The 12,626-nt window shown below is 44.9% G+C and overlaps 1 protein-coding gene across 1 annotated transcript in view; it reads left to right on the forward strand.

Moving 5' to 3' along the window:
* The window catches only part of LOC116089178 (aldehyde oxidase 2), an 89,712-nt gene that overhangs the window by 27,942 nt on the left and 49,144 nt on the right, over positions 1 to 12,626 (forward strand). Inside the window, exons 14-19 of the mRNA XM_031368841.1 lie at positions 151 to 335; positions 944 to 1,130; positions 2,861 to 2,953; positions 4,361 to 4,530; positions 5,530 to 5,644; positions 7,812 to 7,934. Of these exons, the coding sequence (XP_031224701.1) occupies positions 151 to 335; positions 944 to 1,130; positions 2,861 to 2,953; positions 4,361 to 4,530; positions 5,530 to 5,644; positions 7,812 to 7,934 (873 nt within the window). The remainder of the gene's footprint in view (positions 1 to 150; positions 336 to 943; positions 1,131 to 2,860; positions 2,954 to 4,360; positions 4,531 to 5,529; positions 5,645 to 7,811; positions 7,935 to 12,626) is intronic.

The raw sequence follows: 12,626 nt of genomic DNA on the forward strand, positions 1-12,626 counted from the left end.
AAAAAAAAAAAAAAAAGGTATATCATTGAGTTAGAGAGATGGCTCAGCAGCTGTGACCACCTGTTGCTCTTGTAGAGGACCTGGGAAGGAAGAAACCTAGCTTTTCATTCTGATGTATAAAATAACTTCGAATGGTTTCTGTCTCCTCAGTGGGAGTTTGTGTCTGCCTTCCGGCAGGCCCAGTGCCATCAGAACGCCTTGCCTGATGTAAATGCTGGCATGAGAGTCCTGTTCAAAGAAGGCACAGACATCATTGAGGAGCTGAGCATTGCCTATGGAGGGGTGGGGCCCGCCACTGTCAGTGCACACAGGACCTGCCAGCAGCTCCTGGGCCGGTGAGACATGAACAGTGTGCCTTAAAGGGAAACCTCAATGACAGGAAGGACAATTGGAACCCTGACAACTGTTGACAAAGCCCTAGAATGACAGAAACTCGGACTCAAAAAAAAAAAAAAACAAAAAAAACAAAAAAATCTCTGCTTCTTCCTTCTTTAATTTTGCTGAGTTAATTCCACATTGTTTGGCTTCAATTAAGCCACTTTTGGGGGGAGGGACACAACAAAAATAGCCTGTGTTTTCTCCTGCAAATGAACATCCAACCAGCCTCTCCACAGAGCCCCCAGTGCTCCTATCATAGGGTGCATGCTATTTCTTCCTGGGTAAAGGGCATTCGGGTGTGAATTCTGTTTTGCTCTAGAATGTTCTACAATGGTTCTAGAATATTCTGACTCTAAAACACGCTTGATTTATGCTGCAGTGGAGACGGCCCCATTCTCACTCAGCCATGGCTCTTGTGCCTCTCGGAGCAACTCGCAAGCTTTGATTTGTCCATAGTCCCTTGTTACCTGTGATTCTAAGGGAAACCCCGGTGGGGTCTCTAAAATGTCGGTTCTGTCCAATCAGACCACCTTTAACTGGTTCTTCTTGCCTCACCCTGTGCCAGGCGCTGGAACGCGCTGATGCTAGACGAGGCTTGCAGACTGCTTCTGGATGAAGTCTCCCTGCCAGGCTCCGCCCTAGGAGGCAAAGTAGAATTCAGGAGGACTCTGGTTGTCAGCTTCTTCTTCAAGTTCTACCTGGAGGTTCTGCAGGGACTGAAGGCCGACGAGAAGCTGCCCCCTGAGTCCACCGTAAGTGCGTTGGAGGGCAGTGACAGCTGCTCTCACACATGATCATGGTCTCATGGTTCTGAGACCTGAAGGCCTTGACCAAGGTGCCATCGGGAAGCAGGGTGAGGTGACTCGACCTTGCAGCCCCAACGTTCGAGAGACTGAGGCAGGGAGATCGCAATGAGTTCAAGTCCTGTCTGGGCTACAGAGTGAGACCTGTCTCCAAATAAATAAATAAACGGAAAACCAGAGGTGTTATCAGAGCTGATGGGATTCCTCCTGAGAGCCATGAGGCTCTATTCTACCCCCTTGCCTGGCTTCTGGTGGCTTCTGGTGACATTCGCTGGTGACATTTAGGGTTCTTTACCTTGTATGTATCACCCTGCTAATGCCTTCGCGTGGCAATGCTCCTGTGAGAATGTCTAGCTCCTGTGAGAATGTCTACGTCCAAATTTCTCCTCCTAAGAGGACATCAGCCATGACGTCAGCCAATTCTAATTCATTAGTGCTGTAACAAACCTCTGATCGCGCTTGGATAGGTCCCACTCTGCATTCCTAGAGGTTAGGACTTCAACATAGAGATTTGGAAGGGCGGAACGTAACGCCCGCCTCTGTCAGCTCCTTGATGCAAGAGTTCTTAGCTTTACCACTGCTTTTGCCAGTTGTCCTGTGGCGAGCTTGTTACCTCCTCTGTCCTCTGTTCTGGGGAAGCCTTTGTCAGTCCTAGCCAATGCTGGTCCTGGGACTCAGCCCTGAAGACCTGTCAAAGCACCTCAGCTCTCAGGTGGTCATCGTCCCCAGCACAGAAATGTTACTAGGTCTCTGTCTCTACTCTGGGATTTTTTTTTTTTACTTTTAAAATAAACTTTATTGGAGCATAATTTGTCATGAAACAAGAGACAAATAATAAATGTGTAACTAAACCCACTTGTTTAAATGTATAATAAATATGTAATTAATCCCATCTGAGCAAACTTGGTGCACAGATATACTCCTGTGGGGCCACCAACTCAAACTAAATACAACACACTCTCCTCACTCTGGAGGGTCCCCATGCCCCTTCCTTCATCCTCACCCCTGTCCGGACGAACACTGATGTCTCGTGTGCTACTAAAGCTTCGTTTTGCCTTCTCTAGAATTTTGTGATCAATATGAAATGTGAAGTCGAATTTTTATGTTTCAAAAGCCCAACACTGGCATGCCTACTAACATCTGCACAGCTCTCTAGGTTTTCTGATTGCAAACATCTGGAATGTGTTAACTGAGATAGCCACGCTCCCACTTGTTCCTCTGCTCTTGTCCCCACTCTTTCTCAACCCTCCCCTGACCACCCTCAGCCACCCCCACCCCGTGGCCACTGTCTCTAACCTCTGACTTCATTTCTCAGGCAGGACATCAGAACAGCTAGGATACTGAAAAAAAGCCTTCAGAATCTTTTTCCTTGTGTGACCCATGAGCTTATTCTGGGATGTCTTATCCAGCCTAGAGTTTTCTTCGTCGAAGAGCCCCCCTCCTTCCAACCTCCAAGTTCACTATCAGACCTTTCCCTCCAGGGACATGAGGATCACATTCAAACCAGTCACCCAAGCCCTGACTTGAATGGGAGGGTAGGAGGGCACCAGGGTCATAAAAAGTGAAGCCCTGGCAGGGTAACTAGGCCACGCTCAACACATTAGGAGTCGGTTTTTCACAATCCAAACCCAGCCTGAACCAGACTAACCAGTCTCTCTCATTGTGCCGAGTGATCCCAGGACAGCCAGTGTTCTCCAGAGATCGCAGACCGGTTCCTAAGCTCTCTGGGAGATTTCCAGGTCACGCTACCCCGGGGAGTCCAAACATACCAGGTCAGTGAGTTTGATTTCACTGAAACCTACACTGAGAGATAAGAGAGAACTGTGTGGGCCAGGCCAGCTATTCACGAGGGTGACTTTTAGTTCTATCTAATTGTTCCTAATCCAAATCAGTAGCCTCTGGCTCCGGAGCTGGTGCTGGAGGACACAAGGCTGCACAGCCAGACTGATCTGCAGACAGACAGTCATAATTACTCTAAAATGATATTCTTTGGGTATTTGTTAAATACCTACCCAGAAGAGTGGCTGAGCCCAGAGGTTCAGTCTCTAGCCCACACTGCACACGTTTAATCTCCAGTCAGCAAGCAAGAGGCCTGCAAGTGACTATGCTCACCCTTCTGGAAGAACGATTTAGAAAATAGCTGTTCTTGCTGGTGCATGCCCTCCCTAACACACGCACACACACACACACACACACACACACACACAGAGAGAGAGAGAGAGAGAGAGAGAGAGAGAGAGAGAGAGGAGAGAGAGGGAGGAAAAATGAGGATATGACTCTCCTAGGTATGGTTGAAGAGGTAGGGTTTATTGTAAATAGGAGGGGGAAAAACCCAGCCAAGAGGCATTTGAAAGGGTCAAGACTAAACAGGGCCATGAGAAGGGGTGGGGGAAATCAAGAGAGGAGAGAGGTGGCTGAGGTTACATAGGAATCAGAGAAGCCAGGGGAATAGAAGTGAAGCTTAGAGGGGAGAAACTGAGAGTAGAGTCGGGGGGTGCCAGCCAGCATGACTCTGTAATAGGTGCTTGTGCGTAGGGACCAGGGAGTCTGGTAGCCAGAGTCTGCTTTGATATGTTAACTGGGCACCTCAGTTAGCCATTTGTCCACAGTTAGACACCTCATGTACACACGCAGGGACACACACACTCAATTTGCATACACACACACAAATGCACATACACATGCATACGCACATTCACATGCACATGCGTGCACTCAACACACTCACACAATCACATCCATACACATACTCACACAAATACACACTCACATGCACACACACGTGTACACACACACACACACACACACACACACACACACACACATAACCAGTGCCTGCTTCTCAGAGAAAAGCTCCAGAATAAACTCTTTGAACATCCAGCTGGGTCTGGAGAGTCCCGTGCCCATTCCGCCCATCGAGTCTTCTCACTCAGACTCCGGTCTCTCTCCGAGGTCATGCTGTATCACACAGGCCTCATCAGAATGATGAACACAGCAGGTTGGTCACTGAAGCATGAGGACAGCACCCCACACTAGTTACATCATGAAATGGTCATGCTCATCCTCTGACTCACTCTGAGGATGTTTGTGGCCCAAGGGGACTGTCCCATGCCTCCTCCCCAAGTGCACAGGCCATCTGAGAGGAAAGGTTCCTGGGCTAACTCTCTCTTCCTCCGTAGAGAGTGGATTCTCACCAGCCTCTCCAAGATCCAGTTGGACGTCCCATCATGCACCTGTCAGGTCTTAAACATGCCACAGGGGAAGCTGTCTTTTGCGATGACATCCCCAGGGTGGATAAAGAACTTTTCATGGCTTTAGTCACCAGTACCAGAGCTCATGCAAGAATCATGTAAGTAAAGCAAAGCTTCCAAAAACCTTTTAGAGGTACAGTTAATCCTGAGAGTCACCAGAGAAAAACCAATTCCACCATCTTGGGGCAAATTAAAACAAGCTTTACTAAATATTAAATATCAACCAAGAGATGTCAGGACCATTCCCTGGAACTTCCCACCTGAAAATGGCCCTGAGGTGTAGCAGCACCTTAAAAAGACAAATCTATAGGCCACTGTACTTTCCCATGAGGCTTTGTTATTTTCCAAGAACTACAACTCCCAGCATTCCAAGAAGTTACCTGGTCCTTAAGTTTGTGGGGCTTACAAGTTAATTTTAGAGATTACAGTGTACTTGGGGATACCTCGTGGGAATGTGCCCTTTTCTGCAATTCCCTGATCCAAAGAGATCAAAGAGGAAGAAAAAATATATAGAATAGACTGTCCTGAAAACAAACAAACAAACAAAATCATAGGGGCTGGGGATGTAGGTCGGTTGGTAGAGTGCTGAAACTCTCCCATGCACAAAGCCTGCTGTTCAGTCCCCAGCACCATATAAACCCAGCACATAAACCACAGTGATCCCAGCACTCAGGAGGTAGAGGCAACAGGGTCAGAAGTGCAAGGTCATCCTCACAGAGCTGATTCCAGGCCCATGTGCGCTACGTGAGACCTCGGGCCTCTCGTTTGCTTTCTGAGGGCAGAAAGCCTCATCTCCCCGCAGCCTCATGCATGACTCAGAGCCACCCTGATGTCACTGCATCACCAGCCTCATTACTGAATAGGAAATAAATACTGTCGGACACTTCCAAAGAGGACTGGTCTCACTGCCCCTCCCCAGCAGCTGGAGCATTGCGTCCTGGACCTGCAGCAGGACTCCTGGACACTACTCCATGGCAGGTCCACTCTCCTTGCTAAGGACAGGTTCACAGATGTTTTGATTTTCAGCTATGCCCTTCCCTTGAGTTTGAGGCCCTTGGCATTTGCACATGTCTCCTTCAAAGTCTCCCTGTGTTCAGATCAATTGACTCATCTGAGGTCCTTGACCTGCCTGGTGTGGTTGATGTGATAACAGCTGAAGACATTCCAGGCAACAATGGTGAAGAGGACGACAAATTACTGGCTGTAGATAAGGTATGGGTGGGGCTATGCTTTCCTGTCAGTCACCTGACCTAGCCTCCTAGATTTTTCTGCCATTGAGATGCCTACTGCCAGGGCCCTGGCTCCTCTTTCCCCAAGCGCCACCATTCTGCCTTGCTTTTCTGAAGTTAGGAAATAACATATTAGACAAAAACTAATCACAGATCTGATTCAGCCACTGTGCACCTCTGAGTTCATTTGCCCTTATCTGAAAAGTAAATACAAGGAAATGATCTATATCAGGATAGAATGCTCTAGAACAGTGGTTCTCAACCTTCCCAATGCTGCAACCCTTTAATCCAGTTCCTCAGGTTTTGGTGAGCCCCATCCATAAAATTATTTCATTGCTACTTCGTAACTGTAACTTTGCTACTGTTGTTAATAGTAATGTGAATAGCCGCTATTCAGGATATCTTAATGTGCAACCTCCAGGAGGGTTGAGATCCACAGGTTGAGAACCACTGCCCTAGAAAGATCTAGAAAGGAGGTGGGGGGGGGAACCACAGTCCCACCCTCTAACTTACATGGAGCTCTTTCCCTTCCTAAACTTGTTCTTTCACCAGGCCTCTCTCTCCTTTGTATGCTCTATTTTTAATAAGTTGTCTTGGCTGATGTTGGGCTCTTAATTCAAATTCAGCAATCCTTTACGGACCACCCTGACATGGGGCCAGAGCATCTGGCTTCTGTTCCAGTATTTCCACCTACTGTATGCCCTGGGAGTTTACCATCTCTAAAGGAGAAATGACCATACACACACTTCATTGTATCCTAGGAGTTAGGCAAGTGAACACACTTGAGGTGCCTAGGACAATGGTTGGCACATGAAGTGCTGGGTATTGTCACTACTGTCACACTTCAATCAATCCCTCACCCTTTCTCCTCCAGGTGTGGAAGACATCAGTGAGTTTTTTGTTTGGTTGGTTGGTTTTTTGTTTTGTTTTGTTGTTGAATCCATCAGAAGAGGTTGACTGTCATGTAGCAGGCTATTGGGGCTGCCATTATAAAACTGCCTGAACATGGGGCTGGAGATGTGGCTCAGTGATTAAGAGCTCTCTCTGCTCTTCCTGAACACATGGGTTTGATTCCCAGCACCCACATGGCAGCTCACAACTGTCTATAACTCCAGTCCCTCAAGATCCAACACTCTCTTCTGGCCTCTGTGGGCACTGCATGCCTGTGGTGCACAGACTTACATGCAAGCAAAGCACCTATGCACATAAAAATAAAAAAGTTTCAAAAAATGCACAGCAAGAGGCTGAAGCAGAAATGGATTTTCAAAGCTCTGGGGCTGAGCCAAAGCCACAGTGTCTGCAGGGCTTCTGCAGAGTCTCTTGTTTGCTTGCTGATGGCTGCCTGCTCCTTGTCTTCATGTTGCCTTTTCTCTGTTCACTCTTCTCTCTTGTCTTAGTTCACCAGTCATATTGTACTCCATGTTAACAACCTCTGTAAAGGTCCTGTCGCCAAATACTATCTTATAGGGGCTTCAACACAGTCAGTTGTTGACTGAGTAGTCTGTCAGTTCATGGCAGGGGCTACCACATATGCTGCAAGCTCTTAAATGACAGGACGAAGAATTCATGTGAACACATCACACCGGGGGACTTGCGTGGTTCATGTTACAGTCAACATCTGGGACTTACTCTCATTGAATACAGTGGCCAGTGGGTGGAACCTATAATCTCTGTGGTGCTGGAGGTCTAATGAGGGGTCTCACACATGCTAGGCAAGTTCTGGACCACTGGGAACAACCCAAGACCTTCCTTTTTCATTATTTTTAAATTTGTATCCAAGCACGTGTAACTCCAGTGTGGCTATTTCTATTCAACAATGACATCTAAGACACCGACCACTGGTGAGGTTGAGCCTGGCTTCTGCTCTATTTGCTTTAAAATTACTTAAATTGGTTCATTTATCATTATTATGGTGTGGAGTGTGGGAATTGTGGAGGTCAGAGGACCTCCTATCTCCATCCGCCTTTATGTAGGTTCCAGGGATTGAACTCAGGTCCCCAAGTTTACACAGCAAGCCCTGTTACATACTGAGCCATCTCCCTCTACCTGCTTTATGGTGCTCTATGTTTATGTATGTACTTTACAGGTTCTCTGTGTGTTTATGTATGTACTTTACAGGTGCTCTGTGTGTTTATGTATGTACTTTACAGGTGCTCTGTGTGGGCCAAGTCATCTGTGCTGTGGTGGCAGAGACTGATATTCAGGCAAAACAAGCAACTGAGAAGATAAAAATCACCTATGAGGATCTGAAACCTGTGATTTTCACCATCGAGGTAAGCAGGGCTGGTCATTCTCCCTCTAAGATTGTAAAGCCAGGCTTGAAAGAAGGCTTAGTGGTTAAGAGCACTGGATGCAAAAAAAAAAAAAAGTGAGCCCTGGCTGCTCTCACAGAAGACCCAGGTTCTATACCCAGGACCCACGTGATAGCTCACAACCATTTGTAACTCCAGTTCCAGAGGATCTGACACCCTCTTCTGGTCCCTGCAGACACTAGGCATGTACTTGCTACATACACATACATGTAGGCTAACACTCATACACATAAAACACAAATAAATAAATCATTTTTTTAAAAAAAAGATTGTGAACTCGAGAGCATCTTCATACATGTCTTAATATTAGAAGATTAATTCAGAACCTTTTCCCATGCTTGGCATCTGCTTGCACTGGAAAAAAAAAAAAGATTATTCTGCTTTGGAAGATATTACTTGTATGAGATGAAATTATCTTTGGCTCTGAGAAACAGAAAAACAAAACAGTCATAATAAAAGTTTCTCTCTCACATTCAAAGCCTAGAACTAGCCAGGCCTAGAGGCAGAGGCCTATGATTCTGGCTGTGTAGCCTGCTGAGGTTCACAAATGACACTGAGGCAGGTTGGTGACACATTGACTCAAGACAAAAAGTAGGAAGAAAGATGGGGATGGAGCTCAGTGAGCTCTGCGGTAGAATGTTTGCCTACTGACAAAAGAAAAGGGAAAAGACTAGAAGTGATCAGTCCTGGGCTCACATGACGTGGCAGTCTGTTTACATTTCTATATATTACTTACATTGTATGTTCTGTGCTTCTAGAACAGAATCTCCAGGTTGGGTTATAGAATGAACAGGAACTTATTTTTCATGATTCTATTGTCTGGGAAGTCCGAAACTGAAAAGCTGAATCTTATGCTACATGATTCCAGAAGGTGGAAGAGGAAGAGCACAGAGAAACTCGCTTTCCTAACAAAGCTCTTCCACTATGGTTATTACAATAACCCACAGAACTAATAACATAATTACCTAATGACCTCGTAAGGGTCCCACTTCTCAAGACTGTTGCCTTGGGAGTTAGGCTGGGTGGGACACAAGCCACAGTTTGTGAACTATGTGTGTCCGGAATCCAGTTCCTTCAAATCTAGTCTCTCTGTAAAACAAGGTTTTCATTCTAATAGCTGTGGAAGCTTTGGCCATTAAATCCACATTCCAGATAGCAAAAGAGGTGAAAATGGATAACCTTAATGTCTCTTAGAACATCTCCCAGACAGGGCTTGGGGACGCATGCCTTTGATCCCAGGACTTGGGGAGCAGAAGCAGATGGATCTTTGTGAGTTAGAGATCAGCCTGGTCTTACACAGTAAATTCCCTGAGATCCAGGACTACATAGAGACTCATTGTCTAAAGAATAAATAAATAAATAAATAAAATTTTAAAAATCATTTCCCAGCCCTTACAGAGGGATGTGTATAGTACATGCCTTACTATTTCATTGGCTAGAAGGCCTGCATCTGTTCTACCTAACTGCCAAGGGAGCCAGGAAGCAGAATTTTATTCCAGATGGTGTGTATATCCATCAAAGACTTGGGAGCCTGTTTGTTGAGGAAGGTGGTAAGGGTGGGTGTTGGGAACAATATGACTTCAAAGTAGAGACTACATGTAATGAGAAGTTCATGGTGAAATTCTATAGAAATTTTTACTCTAATTTCTGACTCTTGGTGGTGGGTTTTAAGTTATATCTAAAGAAAATAATGGCACGAGAACATAGAAAATTCAAGTGTGGACTGTGTGTTAATTCTGTCATTGCTTTTACAAGCATCTGAGAGAAATACCTTATAAGGCTAGACAGTTTCTCTGGCTCAAGATTTAGAAGGTTTTTTTGTTTTGGTTTGGTTTTGGTTTTAGATTTTGTTGTTGTTGTTGTTGTTGTTGTTTTTTCTGTTGTTGGTTTTTGTTTTTTGAGACAGGGTTTCTCTGTGTAGCCCTGGCTGTCCTGGAACTCACTCTGTAGACTAGGCTGGCCTCGAACTCAAAAATCTGCCTGCCTCTGCCTCCCAAGTGCTGGGACTAAAGGCATGTGCCACCCCGACTGGCGATTTAGAAGTTTCAATTCACACTTTGCTGGGTAATAAATTGTACTGGCCATGCATAAGTGCCCCCTCATATCTGGGACAGGAAAGGCAGAAAAGGAAGAGACCAAGTCCCACAGTCCACTTTGAGGGCATGTCTCCAATAACCAAAACTCTCCAGGAGTCCCTGCTGGTTACAAGTTCTACCATTCTTATGCTGGGACCATGCTGGGAGAGTTGCCAAACTGGAGACTCTGCCTCAGGGGTGTTTGGGGTATATCACAGACCCAAACTATAGCAACTTGGACTTGCATTTCTCTAACTCGGTACATCATAATCAGAGAAATTAGGCTGACAGAAAAAACAGCATGTTTCTGGGCTTGCAATATGCCATAGTTGGCATGCAAAGGCACTGAGGAACCGTGGGATCAGTTTAAAATGTGTCTGAAGGATACCAGTCTTTCAATGTACAGAGACATGAAGGCCTGGATTTTACTCTCTCTACACCAAATTCCCACCCGCCAAGTTTGCAAGGAACGCAGGTTTTCTTGGCTGGCCCTCCCTCTGACTTGCACTGGAATCCTAACATGGGTTTGGTTTTGCTGTTTTATTTCCATTTGAACTCTACTTTCCTGAAGAGGGAAATGGCACCCAGAAGACACACCCATGACCTCTCTGGGACTCAGAAGAGTTAGAGGTTTAAATTTTCTTCAGAATAAGAGTGTCTAAAGTGAGCAAAGAATTCTTGTATGATCAAAGGCAGGAAACAAAAGTCATATATGCCCAGAGTAATGTATGCATGTACTTAACATATATATAAATATATTGTATATTGTGAATGTTATATATGATATATGTGATAAAACTATATAAAATATATTTATAAGAGGGACAGTGTAGCACACAGGTACTAGATCTAAGCTGATGAATTTTAATTATAACTGCCACTTTCTACCTGTTTGATCTTGGGTGAGGAATTTACACCCTTATACCATGGTCTACTAGCCTTTAAAGGGGGAGTTATGATATGCATCTCATCAAGATCTCATAAATGAGTTAATGAGGGTAAAACAGAAGAGTGCCTAACTTACAATGCTCTCTCGATATAGCCCCATTCATCAGAAGGCCGCAAGTCTTTTGACACACATTCCGGCAATAAACATACCTCCGTGTTTGCCACCATGACTTACTTGAGGTCAAAGTGTGTGCTGGACAGTTTTATGTCAACTTGGTGCAAGCTAAAGTCATCTGAGAGGGGAGAACCTCAATTAAGAACCTGCCTCCCCGTAAGATCAGGCCATAGGCAATCCTGTAGGGCATTGTTTTAATTAGTGGTTGAAGGGGGAGCGCCCAGCTCATTGTGGAATGGTGGTCCTGGGTTCTGTAAGAAAGCAAGCTGAACAAGACATGAGGAGCAAGCCAGTAAGCAGCACCCCTCCAATGGCCTCTGCATCAGCTCCTGACTCCAGGTTCCCACATGCTTGAGTTCCTGTCCTGGCTGCCTTTGATGATGAACTGTGATGTGGAAGTGTAAGCCAGAGAAACCCCTTCCTCCCCAGCTTGCTTTTGCTCATCATGTTTCATCACAGCATTAGAAACACTAAGAAGAGGCAGAGGCAGGCGGATTTCTGAGTTCGAGGCCAGCCTAGTCTAGAGTGAGTTCCAGGACAGCCAGGGCTACACAGAGAAACCCTGTCTCGAAACAAAACAAAACAAAACAAAAAACAAAGCCAGAATCACTAAGACAAAGTGTTAATGAGGGAAGAAAAGTTCCAAGAGTGGTGCTTATTTCCCAGTGCTTTAGGAAGTCACACAGCTGTCACTGGCAAAGAGGCCTTTTTATTTTCAGAACCCAGGGCCTTGTGTATGCTACGCTAGTTCTCTGTTACCAAGTCACTTCCACAAACCTAGGCAAGATGTTCCAGACACTAAGCCTGGGCTTGCATGCTACCTGCCTCACGTATTTGCAACCTGTCTTGAGAGTTCTTGTCTCCTCTCTAAGTCCCATTACTTCATCTTGAAAATGGAGGTAATGATAGAATATAATGTACATGTGTGTACATATATACTGCTACTATGAAGTGACACTATTTCAGGGAAAACGTAACCAAATATCTATTTACCCCAGTTAGGGAACCAACAATGACAGATGGTAATGATGATATCATTGAAGTTCAACTTTGTGAAACAATGAGTTGATAGGGGTTCCTTACAGGCTATATTTTACCATTTCTCCCTTCTATGGAGATTAATATCTCTTTGGATATATAATTATATTCCCTCTCTCTTTATATACAATTTCAATTCTACATCAAAATATATAGATTTCTACCAATGTAAGATTATGGCTATAAAATGCTTTGTTTAAAAGTTAAATTAATAATCTACCCCCATTGATCTAATTTCTATATTACTCTAACTCCCTTTTTTTCCTGCTAACTCCCTTTACTAAGAAAGGATAGAGAAGAGGAAAGATAGAAATCCCCAAATCTAAGCTCTCTATTTAGTCTCCTCTGTCCAAAACTATAATTTTTTCCAAATTATTTCTTAAAATGACAATATATCCATGATTCATAAAATAATCAAAATCAGATGGCCCAACTTAAGGAATTGGGACATCAATTTTCTTTTTTCTTTTTTTCTTT

The sequence above is a fragment of the Mastomys coucha genome, unplaced genomic scaffold, assembly GCF_008632895.1.
Source record: "Mastomys coucha isolate ucsf_1 unplaced genomic scaffold, UCSF_Mcou_1 pScaffold14, whole genome shotgun sequence".
Lineage (NCBI taxonomy): Eukaryota > Metazoa > Chordata > Mammalia > Rodentia > Muridae > Mastomys > Mastomys coucha.